Source organism: Amblyomma americanum, chromosome 1 (assembly GCF_052857255.1).
Source record: "Amblyomma americanum isolate KBUSLIRL-KWMA chromosome 1, ASM5285725v1, whole genome shotgun sequence".
In the NCBI taxonomy this organism is placed as follows: Eukaryota; Metazoa; Arthropoda; class Arachnida; order Ixodida; family Ixodidae; genus Amblyomma; species Amblyomma americanum.
This window is the reverse complement of record NC_135497.1, coordinates 335015996-335041258: the sequence shown is the minus strand read 5'-3', so window position 1 is coordinate 335041258 and position 25263 is coordinate 335015996. Positions and strand designations below refer to the sequence as shown.

General features: G+C 49.8%; 2 protein-coding genes across 2 annotated transcripts in view; both read right to left on the bottom strand.

The window, feature by feature from the left end:
- The window catches only part of LOC144121112 (protein argonaute-2-like), a 52093-nt gene extending 51699 nt beyond the window's left edge, over window positions 1-394 (bottom strand). The window contains exon 1 of the mRNA XM_077654067.1: window positions 192-394. Coding sequence (XP_077510193.1) covers window positions 192-394 — 203 coding nt within the window. The remainder of the gene's footprint in view (window positions 1-191) is intronic.
- A 4073-nt stretch (window positions 395-4467) lies between these two features.
- Window positions 4468-25263, bottom strand: part of LOC144121103 (protein argonaute-2-like) — a 44803-nt gene continuing 24007 nt past the window's right edge. Inside the window, exons 2-5 of the mRNA XM_077654055.1 lie at window positions 16649-17052; window positions 10321-12354; window positions 5853-6080; window positions 4468-4905 (exon numbers count right to left, since the gene is read on the bottom strand). Coding sequence (XP_077510181.1) covers window positions 4591-4905; window positions 5853-6080; window positions 10321-12354; window positions 16649-17052 — 2981 coding nt within the window. The 3' untranslated portion in view covers window positions 4468-4590. The remainder of the gene's footprint in view (window positions 4906-5852; window positions 6081-10320; window positions 12355-16648; window positions 17053-25263) is intronic.

Genomic DNA, 25263 nt, shown 5'->3' with positions numbered 1-25263 from the left:
ATTTGTCGCACAAGCCCTCGAGTATGTAAACACGAGGCCAAACACGGTGGCCGTGAAAACATTGGCACGGAACTATAAGGTTTCCATGGTGGTAGCTAGGCTGGTCATCGCTGCTTGTGCGGAATGGCGAAGAACGTGCTTGGGAGAGAAATTCATCCCAGTCATATATGGTTCATTCGAACGGAACCTACTTGTCCAGAAAATCACCACCGATGTTCAGGGAAGCGATGACCAGCTGTTCCTCAGCTTTGGCCTCGCCGTCTACTGACGCAGCCTGTTTTCCAGCAGACGCCGCCGAAGCTAAAAATCCGGCATCTCCCAGCGTGCGATCTTCACACAAGGCTTCTACGACCTTGTCCTTCATAAACAGCGCTGTCCGCTCACACTCTGGCATGACTACCTCTTTCATGGACCTCCCGTTTCCAGCCAGTGCGTCCCTGATTTCCGATGCGACTTCGCGCCTGTGTTCAGCTAATGCCGTCTCGGCCAAGGTCTTGAGCCCAAAAACCTTGTTTTCTAGAGCGTCCGTCACTGCACTGGCGATAGTAGTGGACTGAGATGCTACTGTGTTTTAAGTCTCAGGGCGCAGACACTGTTCGAATGAATCCAGCTTCATCCGCAGGGCACCATTCCCTTCCTGTATCTTTCCTAACGCTTCTTTTATTTGCATGAATACGTTGCCAAATTTATCGTCTTGTTCGCGTGCGCGGGACGATAAACAGTCGCGCTCCAGATGTTCCGCAATGTCCTGGTGCAGGACCATCTGGATACACAAGGGGAGATCATGGCGTGGTACTGGTAGGTGTTGGCGAAGTGTTCCAACATGGCGGACGCCACGCACTCGGCATCGCAGCCGTGCTCAGAGTTCCAGCGGCGTACCTTTCGGCCGAGAACGTTGCCCCTGCTGATGGTTGTCCACGCCATGTCTTCCTCCTGGAAAGGCTCTTTGTCCAGTGGGCAGTGGCTGCGCTTAGCAGCGGCGCCGTCGTAGCAGGGCTGGCATACGGAGTGACGCCAACTCTGCCGCCAAAGCAGTGACGAGACCGCACACTCTGCTCGAAGGGAAGGGGTTCAAGAAGAACGTGGGCCGCCGATCGAGGCCGGTGCCGAAACCGAACACTACCGGCATGCATGCGGGCGCTATGGCCTGAGGCATGCAGTCAAGTGTCCTCAGAGGGAACATCCGGGAACATTGACATGCGCGCACGCACGACTCCCGGGAGAACACCACTCGACCAGCCACGGACCACCGAGGTAACGTGCGCCAGTCTGTGGATCGGCCCTGTCGTGCTCCTCAGGTCGTCTACTCTCCCAGTGCCCGGGGAACAAATTGTGTTTCTTTTCTCTGTGTTAGTGCGCTTTAAATGCAGATTCTGTTGAATTGTAATCTCTCTCGATTGTTAATTTGCATGAGTTGCACTGTATTTGTAAATCACTTTGTATGTGCTCGTACGAATGATTGCGAAATCCTCTGTATCGTCTCTCTGCTGTATAAGCTTTGTTTGGTTTTGTGAACCTTTGGCTCCGACCCATTCTCTGGCTTGCGACCGGCGAAGGCTGGGCACCAAACGACCAACCCCCTCGGCTCTTGGTAGCTGGTCTCCGGCTGAACTTGGCACATTGAGTCAATGGCATCTCTATGGGCACCGAGACCGCTACCCCCACACGCTCTAAGGGTGTCTCGGTGCGCACACAAAGGTGCGCGAAGTACTGACACCCAGCAGCACAACTAATCGGCCCAATATTGAGAATATACTGGCAAATTTTTATCACCAGAGTGAAATCAGTCATTCGCAAAATTGGCCCATTTGCCTGCGCTGCTTGGGAAGGGACTAGCTCACGAAGTCTAATCGGCTGACCGAGTTTGCGCGGAGCTTGACGTTGAGTGTCAACCTAGGCGCATGAAGAAATAAAATATAAGTATTGCTGCGACTGGGCGATGAACCCTCGGAGGCCCGAACAGATCAGATTCGCTCGCCACTACACAAGGAGCACTGTGCTATCTCCGAAGCCGATCACGCCTCGTGTCAAAAAACCACACTCACTCATGCTGTCCATTGCACGTCATCGTCTATATCAACTTCCATCTGCGGCGTGAACAGATCAGATCAGCCTAACCTCTTTCAGAGCTTAACCTTAGCCCAATATCACAGCAAAGCAAAACACAACCAGCCAAGCAAAACCTTGAGCCAACCTAGCCAAACACATGCTTTCGCACCTCTACTCGGCTTAACTACGTTTCCAAACTCTATCACTTTTTTAGCATGTGTTGTAGTTGAAAAGACTGGATCCGGACAACGCTGGCCAATGCAAGCGCCAGTGACTGCAAGACAAGGAAACCTCATGTAACGGCGAACTTTATCGACATTTTTTTATTAGAACTTAATAGATTTAAAGGCACAAGAACAGCAAACAACAATGTAGGCTCCCGCACTCTTCGGACAGCACATGAAAGAACAAAACCAAGGAAATCCTTCGCCTTGCGAGCCTGCAAGAAAACAAAAGGTGCAATTAGTGGCGGCTTGGCTGACTTACGCTAACCTGGAAATTGTTCCGTCGAATTTGAATCAAAGCCAGCCCGAGCCTCTAACAACGAAAACCACCGATTAGTAGTTGCTCATACCAGGCTTGCGGAGCTACAACTGAAAGATACTGATCATACATCTCTTCCAAGAAAATAAACCCGTTATTTCATAGTCTCCGATTTTTTGCGATTGTTTCCGATCACAAAGAAAGATTTTTGATCTCTATGTTCATCACACTGGTATCTATAGAGAATGCTGAAAAACAGTGACAAATGGCATATACAGCGATCTCACAGAACGAACTCCGAGATCCATGCATCCGCTCGAAAAGGCCAATGTCGCCTATATAGGCAAATAGAAAACAACTCACCGCTATGAATTGAAGTCTCACCACTATCCACTATTCATGCAGTGAACACTGATAGCCCCTTTGTATGACATACTGCGCATCACCATTTAATATCTTGTAGCATTACTTGTCCATGTACCTCAGCGCAAATTGACTGCCCATTTATGCTTAGATTATATTAATTGTTTTTTTATTCTTTTACTGCTATAAAGATATTTTCCGCGCTTCTCGCCTTACGATATTTTCGCCACAATACTCTTCCCCATGTAGAGTATGCTCTAAACAGAAAGGAGTAAAAAGGGAGTAAGAAAGGGAAGTAAGCTGTCCTATCCGCTAGGAGGCAGCTTACTCTCTTTCTTACTCCCATATAGGCGTTTGTTTGTGTTTAGAGTGTAGCATGCGAGCTAAAATCTCTTGTTTAAATTAAAGGGCTTCTCGCTCTATCTATCGCAAAGGGACACCCGCGGGGCTTGACAACTAGCTGACGGCTATGCAGTTGAACGTCGCGAAGGCTGCGGATTTTAAAGTTAGATCGCATTTTTGTGCAGCTATGAAATGCTCTCAAGGTGCAGAAAGCCGGTTAAATTCAGTACAGGTTCTTCTCTGCCTGCAATACATACAGCATATATGAGTATAGCAAGTCGGGGCGCAGGCAGCGAGAAAAAGAGAAAATATCGCCGGACAGTGGTCAATAACATTTTATTAGGATGACAAAAAAAAGCATATTAGGCGCATATATATTTAACGGAAAATTTTGGTTGTGCGCTCATAGAAGATGCACAGCTGAACTAAGCGCAATTAAACACGTGAAAGGCACACAACACAAGGCAAGCGCTTTGTGTTCATGTTCCTATTCAGTTGCGCATCTGTGATGTGTAGCTTACAATGAACCAAACTGAAACACTTTAAGTTCCGATCATAGAATTTGGATCAAAATTTTCTCGTTTTAAATTTCGTCTGGTGGTAAACTTCTAGTTTAGGTAACACAAAACGAATTTATAACCGATTAATTTTTTCCTCGTGGAGGAATTCGATGCAGCGGCCCTAATGTGGGCGGAGCAGCACTTAACAGTTAAGTCGTCTCTCACTACAACAAAACGCATTAAAAAATGTTGCTATACGGCATTCGTAAAGCGGTGATCTTTATCGTCCATCCCATGCATACCACTTCACCTGCGCCTTGAACACACGACAGTGCAACGCCAAGAGGGCCGGGAGAAGATGTCCACTGTGTGTCACGTATATCTTGTCCTCTACGTCTTGCGCACATGTCCAACATTCTTCGACAAAAAAAATTGAAATTTGGGAAAGTGTAAGATTCTGGTATTGAAATATTCAAGGCCCATTCTTCCTATATCTGGAAAAATCTTCCTTTTATACTGTTTCCATTGCTCGCATCGAGCAGTTATGACTGTAATAGAAAACCAATGAAGAACACTTTGGACTGTAGCAAAAACGTTAATAGCAAAAAAAAATGCAAGCCTGCAGGCGGTAGGTTGGGGATATATTGACTGTTGTAGTACAATTTTACAATATATGAGGAACACTGCGCTCATAATACCCTCCCTATACCCTATATATCACCCTCCCTGCAAATGCCTTTAAACGTTTTCCCGTTCCAGATTGCTTTTCTCCAGAACTGTTGGGTATGACGTCAGTGGTGCGCCTCCAGGCTCACCGTAACCGGAATGCAGGGGCAGCGGAGAACCTCCTCCATTACACGAAGTACATGGAGGCCTGCAGTTCCTGCAGCACCTTGACGGCCTCCACGTATTGGGCAGTGGTCAACACTGTGTCACCGCCGCCCTCAGACGACTGGCTGACCGCGCCGGACGTCTCCAGCTTGCTGGCGATGTGGTGTTTTGCACGGAAGGCGGCCAGGTGCGCGTAGTACACAGGGGCCGGGATGCTCACGCTCCTTGCACATCGGGAGTATGTGTGGCACAGGTAGAAGCTGAGCTTCTGCAGGTCGTCCGCGCTGAACTTGGAGTCATCCCACACGACATAGTAGTGGGCCGGCCGGCTGGTGCCCTGCGGGTGCGCCGAGGAGTACACTCATTCACATGCGAGAATTCCAAGGGCCGTGTCATGTTGTGTCGCATCGTGTCGAGGTATGTGGTGGTGCGGTGTGGTCCTGCTTGTGGTGCGATGTGGTGTGGCGTGGTGTTTGCGGTTTAAATGCGCCATTACGTGGGAAGGACAGTGTTTAAACGCAATATACAAAAACCGGCAGTGCCCATGAGCAACCCATGCACTTGCCCTGCTCCTAATGCCGCATGCACAACATGTTTCTGGCTTTATCTGGCCTTAGATGCCCTCGCGCCAATAAATACAGTGAATAACTATTATTTCCTGGCTGGCTGTCATCAGCGCATTGGTCGGTCATCGTCATCTATGTCGGTGTCCCGACTTCGGGACAGCATAAACACCGAGGCATACAATCCGACACGACTATTTAAACAAAAATCAATTTTTGACCGTTTTTTGAGACTTAAAAGCCGCTTCCATCTTTTACGTACGAGCTAAACATCAAGCGCTTCTCTTTTCACCCAACCTTCTGCAATCATGTCTCAGTAGACGCCACCTCGAGAATAAAAACCAATGACCATATCCACATGACAGCATCACTGAGCACTGGCCATAGAGGCCCCCCATGCGCAACTTCCGATACCGCTTCCCCAAAGGTGAACGATGACGTCACAGTCACACACAGCGCTCCTGATGGACTCAATGTAAAGCGGAAACCTTCCGTCACAGTTTCGCGCGTAGGTGATCTCGAAAACCATGCTTCCGTTTCCTCAAGATGTGGAAGGCCTACACCGCAGGCGCTCCTGGAATTTGTAGCGCATTAACGACGCGACACGACTTTGGCGATGCCGGCGCCCGGACTATTTCCTCCGCAAATTCATAAACGAAAACACCGCAGACCATTTCTTCCCGCTGACAATCGCAACAAGAGCGGAGAAGAGGACGCCTACCTGGATGCCGAAGTGGCTGCAGAGGAAGAAGTCGAAGTCCAGCGGGTGCGTGACCACCGAGTCTACGGTCGTGCCTGGTGGGACGTTTCGACACTTGCCCACGCCGTCGCGGTCGTTGGCGGGCATGAACCTCGTGTGATGCCGCTTCTGGACCACGATGAAAGTAATTGCTGGCTCGTAGGTCTCGTTGGGAGACAGTTCCTTGCACGCCAGCCGGATGGCGCTCACCTGCGAGATTTTAGAGCGGAAACAAAAACTGTCGGTCAAGGCTGAAAGGCCATTCGAATCATCACGATATCTACCTAGTTCAGAATGTAAACCAAACAATTTGGATGTTCACGAACTATGCTGTCGTATCTTATACAATTGTCGTTTCACAAAGAGTGTACGGCGAAGATCACCGTTTTTTTAAGCAATGCTATTATCGGTTGTACTCTGGTTAAACGAGCCGTTTCAGCTACCGTTCAGTTCAACGGAAGTGCAGCTTTTCCAACTGACGCTTAAATGAATAACAGTCGGCTGCAGTTACTCGGCATACTCCTCTAAATTGAGTTCACGCGGTCCACATTCCGGATCACGTGATCGGTTTGCACATAACTCTGCGCATTGACCACCTAGTTGACTTCACTCAACAAAAATTTCTGTGCAAGCTTGGCGTTTCAGTATACCTGTAGTGAACAACCACACAGAGCCAAAAAAAATTCAGTACAGGAACGTCCGGCTTCACCGCTCAGCCGTTGTTTTACTGGTGCCACTTCGCGGCCTTTTTTTTTCTGGCTACACTAATCCGAATATAGTCGGATACACTCAAGAATGAAGCCGATTTTCTCCGTAAAAGGACCCCCTTCCAGCCAATGGCTTCGGCTTATCATCACGAGCCCTCAAGGCTGACAATGCGGTGTGCGCCGTGGCAGTGACAATAGTCTTCCCTGTGAGGGGGGAGACTAACCCCTTTCATCTAGCATTCGCCACGTGGTTACCCAAGCAGGCTCATGAGAATTGGTCTATGCCATTGGCTGCAAGAGAGTCCATTCAGGGTTCTTGAGTTGCTGGGTTCTTGAGTTGTATCCGACTATAATGGAAGTTGTAGTTGTACTTATATTAGCCAAGATAGCAAGATGTGGCAGCCGGAAATGCCGCCGACTCGGCCGATGCAGCGGGTCAGTAGACTGGTCCAACTGCGTATCTCCACTGCGCTGAGATCTCAACAGCAGGTGGCGCTGCCTTTTATTACCCGTGCCACACGCGCACTTTCTAGATGTTTGTAGCCTTAAGTTTGCCTATGCCATTTTTTTCGGAGCTGGCGCTACACGTCCAGATTTAACGACATTATTATTTATTGGCAGATTTATTGACATTACTGATTCGCAACTAAACAGAGGAGATTACAGTCCAATAAATGACGAAATTCAAATGTTTTCTGATAATATTCTGACACCCTCTTTTCAATATAAGTCAGTAGAATATAACCGCGGGTTCAATTTAGAGGCAAGCTCGCCGAAATAGTAGCCAAACATGTCCCGCTTATCACGCTATCAAATCATAAACCTAACACTTGCTTTACAAGAAAGCATCAATGCATGAGAAATAAGAAAAAAAAACGGTTGTACAAAAATACAAAGCACGAATGTTCGCCCTGCGCGCCGGGTAAATATAAAACCTACCTAAACCTCTGTTGTTCTGGCCTTTGTGACGAAAAATTTTTTTTTTCAAAAAGCCCTTCCTGCGCTACTTAGGAACAATAAAAGCAAGTCCTTCAAAACAATACGTCCGAACAGTGTCAGTAATGATATATCAATACATGATATTGACAGCACCCCCTACTTCGATGCTGAATGTCCTAAAGCATTTAACTCGTTTTTCGCATATATTTTCACCCAAGAAGATAATCCTAACTTCTCGTATGTACCTGATTTTGGTTACCCGTACATGGCGCCGGTTGACATTACACTTGATGGCTTAGTACACCTGATAAATAACCTAGTACCCTCTTTTTCTGGTGTTGATTAAATCAATTCAAAATACTAAAGACATGCCATTTCTGTCTCCAAAATCATCTTCCTTCATATCTTTAAGCAGTCAATATCTACAGGTGAGGTTTCCACCGGTTGAAAAATAGGAAAGGTTGTACCGGTTTTCAAAAGTGGCAACAAACACTCGCACGAAAACTGCCCACTTCCACCTTTTTGGACTTTGCCAAAGAATTTTATCGGGTAGAACATTGCCGACAAATATCTAAGCTTTGTGCGCTTAAATTACATTCTTTAACTCTGTCATGGGTCCGTAGTTTTCTTTCTAATTGCCAGCAGTACACCGTTGTTAACAAGTATTAATTTCCTGTTTGCGATGTTACATCGGGCGCGGCGCTAGAAGCCTCCTCTGTCCATTAGTATTAATAATTTACATTAATAACCTGCCAGCAACAATCTCATCTTAGATACACATATTTGCTGACGTCTGCATTATTCATTGACCAATAAAATTTACTAATGGCCACCTTGAACTTCAAAGTCACCTCGATTGCATAAACGACTGGTGTAAAACGTGTCTAATGACTAAACATTTCTAAGTGTAATATAATTACTTTTAGCCGAAAATGCGCAACTTCGAATTTTCCATACCGCAATAATAACGATACATTGGCTCGGAATACGCAGTATAAGCATCTAGGCGTCCATATTTCACCAAACCTTACTCGGGCTGAACACACATCCACCACTTTCGCTAATGCTTCCCGGTCACTAGTTTTCTTTCGCCGTAACCTGCTATGCACTACCCCTGACATGCGTAAACAAGCCTATATTACTTTTGTAGCACCGCAGCTAGAGTACACTTCATCCATCTGGTCACCTTATCAGAAATATCTAATAGAAAAGTTGGAAGCTGTCCAGAATCGGGCTTGTCGTCTCATTTTGGCAAAATTACAGTTATCAGTCCAGTGCAACCCAACTGAAGATCAAACTTTCGCTCCATGCATCCTTTGCAAATTCGTCGCGAGACTGCCCTTTTATCTATCTTTCACAAATACGTCCATGCCACTGATTCACCGCCAGCACATCTACAACGTCCCTCCTACTTATAACTGCAGCTATGCCGAATTTATGGCAACACACATGATTTCAACTTCTCGTCACTCCCGCGTGCCATTCGTCTCTGGAACGATCTTCCGGACTGCACCGCCCTGCAGGCTAATCAAGACCCCTTTCGCGAACATCTACCCAAACATTTCGTTGATAACGGTTAGCACGTCATTTAAATACTCAGGATTCGTACAACTTCGTTTTCAGCAGCTTGAGACTATTGCCTCTTCGGTTTCGTGATGCGCAGCTTTGTTCATTTATGCCTGATATGTTTTATTTGGCTTTTGTATAAATCTTCGTGCATTTCTCCTGATTTTGTTTCATGAAGCAAAGTGGTTTTTTTACTTTTATCCCTGTTAATGAATTGCGATATCTTATCTGAACTCACCTGTTTTTTGTGTGTTTTGCTGTACTTTTAATATGATGTTTGGATTTCTGGCCTATTTCTCACTAACTTCTGTATCGCCCCCTTACACAATGCCTCTCCAGAGGCCTATAAGGTATCTGTATATAAATAAATAAATAATTTAACTAGTCACGGTGACGATACCGCCTTCAAGGCAGTAAAAAAAGCCCTGAATATAAACAGTGTTAATGAGAAAGTATAACAGCAATGCCCTTCAAATATAATATAAAAATTATTTTGTAGAAAACGCCACTGTTCTTGCTTGACAAGTGTGTAAAAGTAGAACTCGTGTGTCAGCTCACAGGATAACAGTACATATGAATTCCTATTAAAAATAGTGTTGTTTATGAATAAACGATTATACTCTGGGTAGTGACTTCACACAAAAAAGTTGCATGTCTTTCCGCATGCGGAATGGCGAAAAGAGTATACAGATCTCGAGCGAATGAGGTGTGGCGAACTCAGAAGGTCGCAAACGCCAGTTAGTCTGTCTAATGTCATTAAATACAAGTGTGTGGCACCGCGCCAATAGCGTTAAAAATTGATTTACTAAGTAATTAATGACCTAAAACTTGACCGTGTGGCACGGGTATAACACCTCGAACTGTCGTTCAGCTCAACGGACGGTCAACTGCACAGCAGTTATAATCGCCCGTGTGTAAGAAGGATGAGAGGCGGAGCGGATACGTACAAAACCGCGCCAGAGGCCTCAGTCTTGGATGTTTACCACCTTTTGCAGAGAAACGATCAAGCTGAGGTCAACTAACGCCGACAAGACGTCTCCAGAAATGAATATCCTGGATGTCCTGAAATTATATCCCTGTGGAGATCAATTCGGTGTCGTTACGTATATGCACAGCTAGTCGGCTTCTCCAAAGACAAAGGTTATCCAATGACACTAGTGACATTGAATGCGGGAAAAACTGTCTTAACAAGATGAGCGTTTAGTGGGCACAGTATAGTAGTAGGCGCAGTTACTTACCTCATAGTTACGGACTTCCAAGAACTGCCCCTCGCTCACTCCGTCCCTGTAGAAGACGATCCGCTCGGGCTTGTGCCTGGTGGCGCGGTGGAAAGCCAGTAGCAATTCTTTGATCATGTCCTTCAGGTCTCTAATGATTTCCACACGCGCCTTAGCCTCGGAGTCTTCAATCTGTACCCGAATGGTGGCGTGAAACTTGGACGGTACAGTGTCTAGGCTTCCGACGCACGCGGCGATGGATGGCCTCACCTTGTCTCCAGGCGATGGGTGCGACACGTCTGCTCCAATGACGATCACGGGCGTATGAAACAGCTTCGGCTTCTCCTGCATCAGGAGACTATTGTTGATACCGCCCATCTTGGCGTTGATCTTCTGGCACAAGTTTTGGATGAGCGCTGCGTTGCACTTTTGGACCACGTTGTTGTCCAAGATGCATTGTGTGCGCAGAGAGAGCTCAGTCTCTGCCACCTGCTTGATCTCAGCGTAGTTCGTGGCTTTTGTTATCACTGCCACAACCATCTCCAACTGCGGGTACTGCTTGCGCTGCTCCGTGAGAACGGTCCGCATGGGCTGGCGGTTTGTGTCGAACGTGATGACCGCAAGCGGCTGCGCAATGCGCATGCCCAGTTCTTGGCCGATGCGGATCAGCATCCTGATGAAGTTTTCCAGGGAATCCTTGTGCGCGGAGCGGCTCACGTTGAGAACAATCCACTTTGTCATGGACATCGCCTTGTAGAAGCGCTGCCCTCGGAGATCCCACGTACCGTCGCGCGGCTTGCACATGGTGTTGTTCTCAAATACCAGAGATGGCGGGTCGAGCACTCTGCCCACAACCTGAGTGGGCTCAGTGTTGATCTTGACGCCGAACTCTCGCAGGTACTTGTCCGAGCTGCTGACCATGTCGCGCACGGACTGACGAATCTTCTGGAAGCGCTTGGCTGGCGGCTTGGCCGTGTGCTTGATCATCTCGGCGGTCTGACTCTCGTCGAGCTTCTTCCGACAGTGCTGGCCTTCGGCCAGCTCGCACACCTCCAGAGGAATGTAGACCGGATGCGTCGGGCTGCCACTCTGCACGCAAGGGAAGTTCGGGTACGACAAGCGCCTGTAGCGGCTCTGGAAGTAGTCGGCGACGGAGATCTGACTACCTTCTGATTCAAAATAGATTTCCTTCGCAGGTTCCCTCGTGATCTTGACCACTTTGTACTTGCGCGGGTACGGAAGGTGCGTCACTTTGACACGGAGTCCCTTGAGCTCCCTATTCAGGCGCACGTACTGGTTGTCGCGCAATGACCGGAAGTCTGCGGGCGTCAACACACGACGGCTGTCGCTTAAGAACCTGCACATGAAGTCGACCAGTGGAAGCGACTCGTAGAATGTGGTTGCTGACATGTCGACGTTAAGCATGGGCTTCCATTGGGCGGGTCGAACACTCGTGTAGTAGCCAAACCACACCTCCCGGCCTCCTCCGAGGTCATTGTGCTCGTTGGGTCCCGGCGGTCTGAAAAACGAGCGTCCAACTGGTGCAAGGTTTATCGAGGGGCTGTGCCTCAAGACGATGTCTATGGCCTGGAGGACTTCCTGGGGCACAGTTTGTACGCGCTTTTGGAAGACGCCATGCAGGGCGTCCAGATTCACTGTGGCCGCGTACTGGATCTTGATTATAAACTTCTCGGATCTTTGGTCTTCCTCGAGGTCGACTGTGAATGTCCGCTCGCGGAAGTTGAGCTGGCGGCGTGTGTACAGGTTCTTGCGGCCATCGAAAGCAGGGATGCAGTTGGCCAGGTCTTGCCGGTACTTCTTTACTAGGAGCTCGATGGCAATCCTGTTGATCTTTGTACTGAGGCATCGGTACTTTTTCTGCTCAGGAACCTTGGTCTCCTTGGCAGTTTCCGAGGAGATGTCGACGTCGTAGTGGTAGACGCTGCCAGTCGGTATCTCGATGCTGAAGTGGTTGGCAAGAAGTTGTATGGTCCGGCCCAGCTGGCCGTGGGCAGGCCGCCGTGGGAAGTGAGAGGGTAGGGTTCTCTCGAGCTCCTGCGCCGTGTTTGGAGGTAATTAGAGCAGAGCATGAACAATTAAGTATGGACGCACTGTTTCGTGTGTTGAGCGTCACATAAGTTTGGCCGAATGGTCTTCGATTTACACTACAGCGCAGGACCGGTTCCGGTGGGTCTTAATGGAAAAAGCCTCCTGCACCCCGTGCATTATAGCGAGCCCTTTAAAGGACAGCGCTTGAACAAGAATATCCTCCAGTGACAATGTTTAAAATGTTTTGTGCAAGCGACGATATGTGCAGTCAAAATTTAAATTTCAGCGTCTTCGAGCCTTTCTATATCTTTTCATCACTCTTTTCATGCTCACAGGTCGGCGCTGTTCAGCCAGCCCTACCCACTCGGCCCCACCGCCGGCTGCCTATGCGTTCGGGATTTCCCCCCCCCCCCCCTGTAGAATGGGGTCAGGGGGGCTTCCTGAACCGCCGAAGCGACGCTTATTACTGGCAGCGGCCATAGCAGCTGCCTTACTTCTTAATCTAACCGACTGACACATCTGAACAAAAATACGCAGGAGCGCGAGGCGGAGAAATGCGCGGGCGTGAAAAAGTCACTGGAAAGAGCTCGCCAACCTTCGCTCGGGATTGTGGGTTCTGAATATTGGGTTCTGTACCCGGTTAGTCAAAAGTTTCGGGGCCAGAGGGCTTGCTTGTTTCATCGGTATATCATGGCATTTAAGACGCGAATAAAGCTATCAAGGTTCCCAGAGCACAGAACGATACCTCTTCCGCTTTCTACGGATATTCTGAGTCTGGTGGTGTCATGTCTGCCTGATAATACAGCTCAAAAGCAGACCCTTTGGCCTGAGAACTTTTAACCGACCCTGTACTTTCCTCGGATTATATTTCAGAGCCTTGTGCTATTTTGAGCGGATATGACAGGGACGATCGGGACGATTGCAAAATCAAGGAACCGCACTGCGTAGTCGCAGTGTTCATCAAAAGCGAGACAGTAATTACTTGTTCTTTTTCTGCCTTAAATTATTTATACAGTGAACCAAGGCCATGATGGTGCCACAGCTGTAGAAGCATTTCTTGCAAGGTTTCTGAACCACTCAAAGGGAAAATGTGGGCTATTTTGAATATGTTTAGACGTGGTATTGTGTTCCCATTCGCATCACATTTCTTAAGAGTCCCTTCTCTGTGCCTCAAAACCCGTTTTTCAGAATCCTGAGTAGAAGCTCTTTAAAACAGGAAAAACAAAGAACGCCGAAACCAAAACTCGGTTTCTCCCCAAGTATGACGCCGAGATCGAGGCTTGTCGTCATGCATACTGTCACAGAACCTCTCGGTGCGTTGACTGACTAAACTGGAGACTGTAAGCGACAGACCACTGTTTGTGTGAAATGGCCAAAAACAAAGGTCTTATTTTTTTTCTTCTTGACCAATCTCCGAGCAAATATCGACGGGCATGCAGCTGGTGACGTCACATGTCCAAGGTGGCCCACAGAAATGGTCCCGATTGGGGTGAAAAAAATTGGAAAAATTTAATTATTCATGATGAAACAAACCGGCGCCCGGCACCGAAGCTCGGCACAAGGAACTACAGTGGAAATTTCGGCATTCGTGGAGGTCGGAAAGACGCACCAGCCGCTCATTAACAGTGAAAGATGAGCAACATACGGGAATCTTTCTATGAATTGACAATGTGCAGACGCGTAATTTATGAGAATCAACAGCTACAGGCCAAGGAAACATCAATTTGTCAGAGTGGAAGTTTGGGCTCGACAGTGCAGCATTTCGCTTTGAGAAAAAGCGCATTTAACGCGTGAATAAAAAAGACACTGCACTCACTGCGGTGGCTCAGTGCTTAGTGCGCTCGGCTGCTGACCCGGTGTTCGCAGGTTTGAACCCGACCGCGGCGGCTGCGTTTTGATTGAGGCGAAAGGCGCCCGTGTGCTGTTCGATGTCAGTGCACGTTAAAGATCCCCAGGAGGTCGAAATTATTCCTCAGCCCTCCACTACGGCACTACTTCGTTTCTTCTTTCACTCCCCCCACCCTTGTCCCTTCCCTTACGGGGGCGGTTGGGGGCACTGCACCATTTCCTTCCGCCCCCCCCCCTCCCGCCAGAAAAGTTAATGTCGATTAGCCCAATAATAATAATAATAGGAATAATAATAATAATTGCTTTTTGGGATAAGGAAATGATGCACCATCTGTCTCATATATCCCTGCACACCTGAACCGCGCCATAAAAGAAGGGATAGAGGGAGTGAAAGAAGAAAGGAAGAAAGAGGTTCCGTAGTGGAGGGCACCGGAATAATTTCGACCACCTGAGGATCTTTAACCTGCACTGACATCGCACAGCACATGGGCGCCTTAGTGTTTTGTTTCCATAAAAACGCAGCTGCCGCGGTCGGGTTCGAACCCGGGAACTCCAGATCAGTAGCAGAGCGCCCTAACCACTGAGCCACCGCGGCGGGTTGGATTAGCCCAGCTAATCCAGGATATACAAAGGGGAAGCGAGATTGAGCTCTCCACTGTCCCGCAGAGCCGGTTGTGCGCCTTTCCTGGTTGTGCGCTTTTCCTTTCGTGAAAATGAATGGTCATTGCAAAATTGTGAACTCCAATGAACTCTACCAAGTCCTTCCACTAACTTGTTTTCTTTGGTTTTTGAGGAAAGGAAATCGCACAGTTACCATCTCACATATCTCAGTGGACACCCGAACCACCCCAAGAAGGAAGTGATAAAGGAGGGAGGGAAAGAGGAAAGAGAAAACAAAATTGAAAGTTGGATTTTGAGGAAAGGCAGGTGGAACACCTGTGGCTCAGTGCTACTAGTGGGGCATGCACAGTAGTGGGTAGAGAGCGAAAGAGAGAAATGCCATGTGTCATTACTGCTCCACGTCCTCTCCAGGAATCATGCAAAATTGCTCAACCTGTGGCCAGTAAAGCTTTCACTTTAAAAACAATATTTCATACGCTGGCAACAAAACACTCGGCCGCCGGCGTATAAGTAGTTAACTCCAAGGCTAAACCTGACGACGCACCAATTGCTTGAGCCACCCTTTATCCAGGTGAGACTAAGGCCCTGAACCTCACAGAAGAAACTGTGAAAATTGAAAATTGATTTTTGGGGAAAGGAAATGGCGCTGTATCTTTCTCACATATTGGCAGACACATGAAACACCCTATAAGGGAAGGGAAAACGGAGGGAGTGAAAAAGGAAAGGATGAAAGAGGAAAGGAAGAAAGAGGTGCTGTAGTGGAGGGCTCCGGAATAATTTCAATCACCTGGGGATCTTTATTGTACACTGACATCGCAAAGCACAGGGGTGCCTTAGCGCTTCGCCTCCATCGAAATGTATTGCAGCTGCCCGGTCTGATTCGAACCACTCATTTAAGTACGGTCTTTACGTCAAAAACTTCGGTTTTAAATTTCAGCCACTCGCCTTGTCCTCCTCATTGTTGACCAAGGAACCCGTAGCGGTTCCGAAACGTTGTTCTCGATCTAGGCATTGTCAGCAGCTAAATCTTACGTTTCACTTCCAGAGCGCCCTATACGTCATGCACTACCACGATGCTTGCTACCCACAGCACTTTTCAGCAGTAAAAACTAAGCCCTGTAGTCGGCTGGAACTCCAGAAAGAAGCGACGGATGCACTTCAAAGGACGCCTTGCAGCCTACGGCGTCGGCCGATTCTCCGGGCGCCGCTGTCAATCTGATCAAGCGGTGGTTCATATCCTTTCATATGCCACTCCCTGAGATGTCACACAGGTCCAAGAGGATTGAGTAACCATGACGTCATGGGAACCAGTCGACGCCATTGGCTGGAGGGCCTCTATCGAGAGGCACATGCCGCTTCTTTCTTCAGTTGTATTATACCGGAGTTCGGTTCTCGTACCGTCCACTTAAGTCGATGTTTTGGAGAGGTGAGGTTTCCTCTTGCCTTGAAGCTAACAGCTGAACCTCTTTGTAACGAAGCGGTTTAATACGAAACAACTTATATAACGAAGAAATTATGATTGCACGTGGAAGCTCGGCCATCAGGGGCTATAACAAAGCTACAGCTATAACGAAGTAACCGCCGGAAACCTTCAACTTCGTTGTAAAGAGGTTCAAATGTATTTGGACCGCTGGCATAACGAGATGCACAGCATGGTTTATAACGAAATAATGAATATAACGAAGGAATTACGATTCCCCTCGGGAGCTCCTTCAACAGTGCATATAACGAAGCAACAGCCGTGAACGAACTTTCAGCTTCCTTATAACGAGGTTAAACGAACTACATGGCATGGCTCAAGATGAAGCCCTTTTCGGAAAACAGTACGCACCTTGATCCTGACATCGTCGCCTGAAGTGGCCTGGTCGCCAGCTGCGGGGGTCTGCTGTGTCACCGCGACGGGCGGCGTGCTTGGTGGCGACGGTGGTAGGGCAGCTGCTGCCGGCTGAGTGCCACTCACGGCGGCTGCTGCGGATGCAGGCCGGGGGCTGATGGAAGCTACCTTGGCGGAACCCGCGGCGGCGGCGGCCCCGTAGCTGGGACGGGAGGCGCTGGGCTGAGCGGTGGGGTGAGCGCTGGGATCCGCGGCCGTGGTCGGGCCGCCGCTGACGGCGCGCGGCTGCGGGCTGGCCGCGGCGCCCTGCTGGAGTGCTTGCGCGAACGAAACCCACGAGGGACCGGCGGGCGACGGAGCAGGAGGTGTGGCTTGGTTGCCACCGCTGGCCGAAGGCACTGCTGCGAGCCGAAAATGCCAATTTAACGCCGGCTCTATATATCGGCTGCGCTTGCGATCATATCGATCGTTACGACACGCATATATACACTGCCGAAAGCAGAAGACTGGACAGGCGTCGCCGGAGCTCCGTTGGTAGAGCACCGGACGCGAAATTCAGAGGTCGTGGGTTTCGGATCCCACCGGCGGCATGTGGTTGTTTTTCTTCTGCTTTTTAATGAATTATCTTTAAAAAGTTTCGCTTTTTATGAGGGTTTAAGGTCGCAAAGAGACTATTTAAAAAGTCATTGCCATATTAAGCCCCCACTGATGAACACCACAAAATATCTTTTTTTAAATTTCCCTATGCTCCTTGGTTCGGTCACTGTTGGCTTGCGTCATGTATTTCTTAACGAGCCCCTTTCGTCCCCTTCCCTTGTCTGCTCAACGGGAAAAAACATCTGGTATACAGTACTTAGTCGATGGTTTGATGGAATGCCGTCTGGTCAGGTCAGCAGAATGAATCTTCGGTTTACTGACCATGTGAAAGTGGTCAGCTGACTGCAGTTAACATAGTTGACATGGTCAGTGACCGAAAACTCAGTATACTGTGGTCGAGAGAACAGGTCGGAACAGCCGTCCCAACTCAGACAGCTGTGTAAGCCGATAATGGCATGCTCCGTGACTAAACGCGACTAAACATGCAGCTCCCCCAAACAGCGTCGTATAGCCCTTGCACTGAAGAACTTAGTGCGAGGCAATAGCTGTCGCGCAGGGTCTTAATTTTCACACAAAAGTGATCAGCCCTCCCCCCACCGCAACGAAGAAGCGGCAAACGACAAACCCCGCCGCGCGTTCAATATACTTGAGACACACGCGCACGCTTTTCGTCTAGCTGTATACGTGAGAATAAAAAAAATTTCTAAAACAACAAAAAAAACAACTTGGCTAACCCTGGAATTCAGCGAAAAGGAAGGACGCTTGCAAAGTGCCTCAGGCTCGTCCATGGCAGCGCCTGCATTCACGGCCGTTCTATATTATATACACACACGACATGGCTTAGACGTAGTATCAACCAATGTCAAAGAGCAGAGGTGAACTAAAGGTCATGGGTAAAGGGTCAAGAGCGACGCCATAACTGTACCACGTACGGTCATACACGGCTAACGTGGTTGGGCTGACGGTCGCCCAAGGTTATTCTCCGGCCTATGCGATGAATGCTTTACCAAACGTGGTGAAACTTTTCGCTTCGTATTCAACTGCAGTGACTTCTTCAGTTTCATTCCGTTTAGGGCGCAGCTCGCCCGTCCCTGCGTTCCGCATCGTAGTCGCTGTAACATGCTACCTGACAGATGACGTGTTACGGAGTGTGACAGGTGACGTGTTGGCACGAAGTAGCAGAGCGAAGCGCCACCTGACACGGCGAGAGGAATGGACAGCCGGAAGGCGGCTGCTACGGGACGATGCCGGAGGGGGGCTAGCAACGTAACACGACACCTGCCAAGCGGTAGCTGGCGGCTTGCGGAGACCTGGGCTGAACTTTCGAATTACCGTCCGTCGAATCAGCCTTCAATTTTTTTCATTTATATATCGGGCGTAAAGAATGCACGTTCCTTGCCGCGGATAACGCTTGCTGTCACGGAGAATGTCAGCACATGCTCGCTGTGGGAAACGCGCTTCCCCAATTCCCTTCCTTTCTTCAAAATCGACGGAGTCCGCAACATCGTGAACGACAATGCCAATGATCACAATGAACGCGACGGTGGCGGCTAAGTGACGTCATAGCTCTCACATGGTTTCTCCTCGGTTCAAGGTCAAACTCGTCAAGCTGTTAAGCCGCCTTGACTTCACCCGGCAGCCCCCCCCCCCAAAAAAAAACAACAAAAAAACACGCAGTCGCGAGAAATAGCGACCACAATCCGGGGAGAGGTATTTTTTGAAAATTGGCTTTTGAGGAAAGAAAATAACGCAGTAACCGTCTTGCATATCTCGGTGGACACCTGTACCACGCCGGAAGGGAAGGGATAGAAGGAGCGAGTGAAAAAAGAAAGGAAGAAAGAGGTGCCGTAGTGGGGTCTCCGAAAAAGTTTTGACCACCAGGAGATATTTAACCTGCACTGACATCGCACAACACTCGAGCGCCTCTGCATTTCGCCTCCATCGAAACGCGGCCGCCGTGGTCGGGTTCGAACCCGGGTACTCCGGAACAGTAGCCGAGCACCCTAATCACTGAGCCACTGTGACGGGTAATGCGGATAGCCCAAGCCAAAAATGCGACGGTAACAGAGTAATGAACAGAAACACGATACCCGAAAGACGCGGGTTCGGTGGCCGCGGCGGTCGAATTTCGATGGAGGCGAAATTCATGAGGCCCGTGTTCTGTGCGATGTCAGCGCACGTTAAAGAACCCCCAGGTGGTCGAAATTTGCGGAGCCCTTCACCACAGCGTCCCTCATAGCCTAAGTCTCTTTGGGACGTTAAACCCAAATAAACCATAAAGGAATCGTAAATGCGCTGAGGGGACTGGGGTGCGGAGCTGCAGAGAGGTTGCTGTGCACCAAGAAGAACGGGCTAAAACGAGACAGCAGCGGTCGGAAACGTGCCGTGGATCAAGGCACTGACCAAGCTGAAGAGCGTTCCACAGCACCCGTCCCGTGTCAGGTCAGCAGCATGGACGGAACACACAGGCGCACGGGCGACGCGTGCAGCAGCGCGTGCTCGAGGAGCGTCGAGACGAACAGTGCGCGTGCGCAAGGCGAACGTTCGGCAAGGCATTCACGGCAGGAACGCGCCGCCGGTCACAAATGCGCGGCTCGGCTGGAACCCCTTTTATGGGTCCTCTCAGAAAAAATTAAAAACAAAAGATGACGTGAAGCGAAGCGACGCGATCCTTTGTATTGGGTTATGCGCTTCAGTTAGGTATTTCACATAACCTGTTAGCACTGACGTTCGTAGCATGCCTGGAATTTGGTAATTTTCTTCATTCCGCATACATTCTACCGTATAGCAATGCTACCGCAACATCAAGTATTCCCGAGACTGCAGCATCAATGCAAAACGTTGGTTGTCATAACAAAATAGCCTAATATTAATGATATCTAAAGAGTGCATTGTCCACAACGCAGGTTGGAGCTTGAGCAAGCTGAAGGCTTCGCGATTTCACTAAGCGTGCGGGCTTTGTTCGAACAAAGCAAGGCTATTGTCACAGCCTGAGGGCATCGAGCCCAATACTGGCGTTGCATATGGCGACACTGTACGAACCACGAGGACCGGAGACGCGAAGTCGTACGCAGTCCAAAGGCCACTTCACATAGGAGCGGAAACGCTAGCAATTTGTGCCGCCGCGGCGCACAAAGCCGTTTCGAGCGGTCGCGGCGCATCTAACGGCCAGAGGAAAGAGGTTCAATAAATGTGCAAATTCTTCGATGCAACGCGCCGCTCTATCGCTCTGCTCGCTCATTTGCTTGCACGTGAACCCACCTTAACGCGATTAGAAGGCTGCCGAGGTCGCTTCGGCTCAACCGAACCAGGTTCTTTTTTTCTCTCAAGTCACGGTCACTCACGCTCACGTAAAAACGATGGTGCATAATAGCGAAAACAAACGGGTAACGAAGCTCGTGCATTTCGTTCAGGCTTCTCGCAAAAATATGCTTTAGAACACAATCATCGTAGCCCACGAGGTTAGGCCTAAAGCGACCACTATGTGACGCCAGATGAACAAAGGGATCGAGCACCCAAACGAGACAGCGGCGGAGGCCACAGAACCGGAAGGAAATTCGCTACGCACCTGGAGGTCCAGCAGCTGAGTCGTTTTTCTTCATGTCTTTGCGCTTTCCTTTCCCCATTTAGATAGCGGGGCCACAAACACAATTGGCAATCAACGGAACGGACGTCTTGACTGCCTGTCGAGCCCCTAGAGAAAGGCAAAATGGCTGCGCTGTTTCTCTTTTATAGAGGCCTTTTCCGCTCTGCGATTGGCTCATATGCGACGCCACGAGCTGCACGTGTTCCGCCGTCATTGGCTACGCTTGGAGACGTCATGCGCGTGCCGGCGCTTCTGCCTCCATGAAAGCATAAAGAAAAAAAGACTGTATGGAACCAAAGGGAATTGTATGATAACGCTTTACCACTGCTCCTTATGGGAACGCAAGGTCCCGGCGCGTCTCGAACACGCGCGCTGAGGAAGTCGAAGACAACAAGTGGAGGGTGACTCCGCTTCGAAACCCAATTATTCCTAGAAGCTACTTTGCTCAGAGGGTGGTGGTGGTAGTGGTTTTATTAAAAATAATAGTAAAAAGGAAGGAAAAGTTTTTTGCTAGCCCCGGCATCTGCCATCGATACTGAAGCACCTGAGCTGGGGCAGCGGAAATAAAGGACAGCAGGCAGAATGAAGAAATGAAATGAAAGAGGTGAGGGGACAGGAAGAGAGGATAGGGGGAGAAGTAATATGTACAAACTATATACACAATCGCTTCTCGGCCTTTTGGCTTAGATTGGCGCTCAGGCCGTCAGATCGTGCTCGGCCTGCTGTGTTCCTGCGTGCGTTCCGGCCGCCGGCTTGCGTCGGTGGCCGGTGTTCGACCACCAAGAGTGATCTTTTGTTCCGGTGCCCTTCGGCTGGCGGGCGCCTCAACATGGTGAGCCAGCCACCTACAAAGGCCCTTGCCTTTGATGTCGTCGTCCCTGAGGGGGCTAGTCCGGAGGATGTCGTCGATGCGACAGCCTCCGTAGTTCGTTTGGAATAAGTTTACTGTGTCCAGCACTTCGGTGGACGCAACTACCAAGTTACCGTAAAGAGTGAAGCCGCCATGGCTGCCATCGTTGATGCGTCTTGCCTCATCATCGGCAACGAACGCGTCCCCATCGTTCCCCTGAGCCCCCAGGTGACTCAGGTGACTGTTCTTTTTCTGCCCGCCCGAGTACCAAGTGATGCCCTTGCCAAGGCTCTTTCTCCTTATGGCAAGGTGCTGCACATAAGTCGCGGCATCATGGGGTCGCGTCCCACTGTCACCACCGGGACGCGGTATGTCCGAATTGAAATGAAGCCCGAGTCGCCCGTGCCTAACTACATCAAGGTCGCTGGCCACCGCGTGACATGCGATTACAAAGGCATGCAGCGTGTTTGTCGACGTTGTGGGTCGACATCACACTTCAGAGCACAGTGTACGGCTCTGTTCTGCGCCCGCTGCGGCGTCTTTGGGCACCAAGGCCAAGGTTGTGTGCTGCCGTGTCGACGTTGTGGTGATCCACACGCTACCGTGGCATGCGCGATCAAGCCCTCGTACTCTGAGGCTGCGGCCCGACCTGCACCTCCACCGGCTGCACAGGCAGCCGATGAAGTCATCAAGGAACGCGGCGTTTCCGACACCAACGGCTTTGTGAGTGGTTCCTCGGCGTCTCTGAATGTATCGGTGGAGGAAGCGGTGCCTACGGCTAATGCGTCCAGTGATGCACCTCGCAAGCCGGCATTAAATGTGCCTGCTATGTCAGCCTCAGTCTCTCCAAGTGTACCTGCCGCTACGGAGGCCGAGCCCATTGCGCCCCTGCAGGTCTCTGATGCTGGGGACAGGCCGCTCTCGCAGCCTGCGCGGCAGCCTGCAGCCAGCGTTGCGGTTTTGAGCGACAACGCCAGCGTATCTGAGGCCGATGGTGACGAGAGCAGCTTGTCGTCCTCAGCTTCTTCAGTCAACCTCGTCATCGACGAGACTATCATCGTGCCTGGGCAGGAGCCGAGGCCGCCGTCGTCATCTCCTTCGTCATCGCAGTTTAGTGTCGGCACAAATATTTCGCCTGGGCAGGAGCCAAGGCCATCTCCTGACGTGGAATCTGTGCAGTCGCCGTCCTCTTCTGCGTCGAGGATTAGCGCCAGCACTTCTAGTACTCTCTCTTCGGATGTTGAGATGGTCGCTTTGAGCTCCAGCATAAAGCGTCCACATACGTCAACTACGGACTCGGACAACTCTTCTGGTCGGGCAAGGAGGCCTCGTGCCTCCTCTGGTCCGACTCTACAAAAAAAGTGAGATGGTTTGGCGCCGTTCGTAGCGCGCATTGTATTGCTTAGACATCACAACTCGTTGTTTTTTGGCTTTTTTCATTACCAAAATGGCTACACTTAACATCATCACGCTTAACGTGCAAGGGTTTCGCAATGTTATGAAGCAGACCGAGGTGGTCGCTTTCGCTCGTTCATCGGGCTGCGATATCCTCTGCCTGCAAGAAACTAATTTTTTTCGCCTCAGTGACGTGTTGGAATTTAAGCGTAGGTTTGGTATTGATGCTTTCTTTTCGTACGCTAGCACGCGTTCTAGCGGAGTTGGCGTTCTTGTTCTGAACCGAATACTTCTGCGAGACCATCATGTTACCTACGATGCGCTTGGACGCGTGCTGGCGTTCGACTGCACGTTTAACTCACTTCGTCTGAGACTTCTTTGCATCTACGCACCTGCGCATTTTAATTTGGTAAACTCATTTTATAAAAATCTTGATGTGTATTTTCTTGGAGGACGAAACGTTGTGATGTTGGGCGATTTCAACTGCGTGCTCGATACGGTCGCTGATGTGCAGGGCCCTGGCAGAGGCAGACCAAGCTGGAATGCGCGCGAGTTGCGCCGCCTAGTCAACCAGTTTCTGTTAACAGATGCTTATGAGCTCCTGCATGGCGGCGTCTTTGTGTGGACTTGGCGTCGCGGATTGTCGTCAAGCAGGCTAGACAGGGCGTACGTACCGACGGGCCTTTCGAGGACAGTGGGTGCTGCTAATGTAATAACGCTGCCATCCTCACCAGTACACATATCAGACCATCGCCCCTTTCTTCTGTCGCTCAGGGTTCCGGCGGCTGCAGTGTCTCCTTTCAGACCATGGCGTTTGGATGTACGCATCCTTCACGATGCCAGCACGAGAGAAGGACTAACGCGGGCCTTGCGGTTTTCGGTTGTTGGGGCCGTGCCTGGTGACTGGGATCGTCTGAAGGAGCAGTGGCGTCACCATTGCGCCGCTTCTGGTCGAGCCCTTAGAGCTCGCGTCTCAGCTGAGGTTCGTGTTATGACGGCGAAGCTCCGTATAGCTCAGCGCACCCCGTCGCCATCGGCGCTTATGTGTGCATGGAAAGAGGAACTTTCAGAGCGTCTCCAGCGTCTTTTACGATCGTCCTCTCTGACAGCGGCCGCATGGCGTTGTCGGCGCAATCCAACTTCTCATCCAGAGGTGCTTCGGTTTGCACGCCAGGAGCTGTTGTGCGCTCAAGGTGCCCCTGCTTATACCTCTTCCGTCGGTGCTGTGGCCCAGCCAGTTGGCAGGAATTTCAGTGCGTTTTTCGTCCATTTCAGGGATATTGCTCAGTCGCACTTTTTGGTTCATCGCGATGACGTTTCCGCACACCCTTTTTTTGCAGGCTTGCCGCAGGTTGCGGATGAACTTCATGATGGCCTTATGGCTCCGCCAACAACAGACGAAATCAAGGAGGCGTTAGATTCCATGAAACGAGGCTCAACGCCTGGGCCGGATGGTCTTCCTGTGGAGTTCTATTTACAATTCTGGCATATAGTAGGCCCCATTTTCACGGAAGTGTTAAAAATCTGTTTCACTCGGAATGTCCTTCCTAATTCATTTAAAAGAGGCCGCATCGTTCTGATCCCTAAAAAGTCTTCTTTCTCGACATGTCCGGCAGATTGGCGCCCTATCACCTTACTAAATACAGATTATAAAGTATTAGCAAAATTACTCGTCCGCCGTTTACGGGCTCTTCTCCCGTCCCTCATTTCCTGCCACCAGGTTTGCTCCATTCCGGGCCGTGAAATACATAGTTTATCTTCTGTAACGAGAGATATCCTAGAGTATACTATACGGCGGCGCGCACAGGGTCTTCTTGTTTCTCTAGATCAAGAGAAGGCATTCGACTTTCTAGAGCATGAGTATATTTACGGTACACTGGATGCTTTCGGTTTCCCACCTTCTTTAGTGCTACTTATTAAAGAGATGTACAGAGATATTTCAAGCACTCTGTTCCTCGATGGCTGGGAAAGTACCGCATTTGATGTTGGTCGCGGCGTCCGTCAAGGTTGTCCGCTCTCCCCTCTTTTGTTTGTCTTAGCATTAGAGCCTTTCCTTTTGGCAGTCAATCACCATTCTCTCATTAGCGGTCTGGCATTGCCAGGCAGTGAGAGTGTACGCGTCACTGCTTATGCAGATGACATCACGCTATACTTAGCTGATGAACGCAGCCTGCTCGAAGTTTT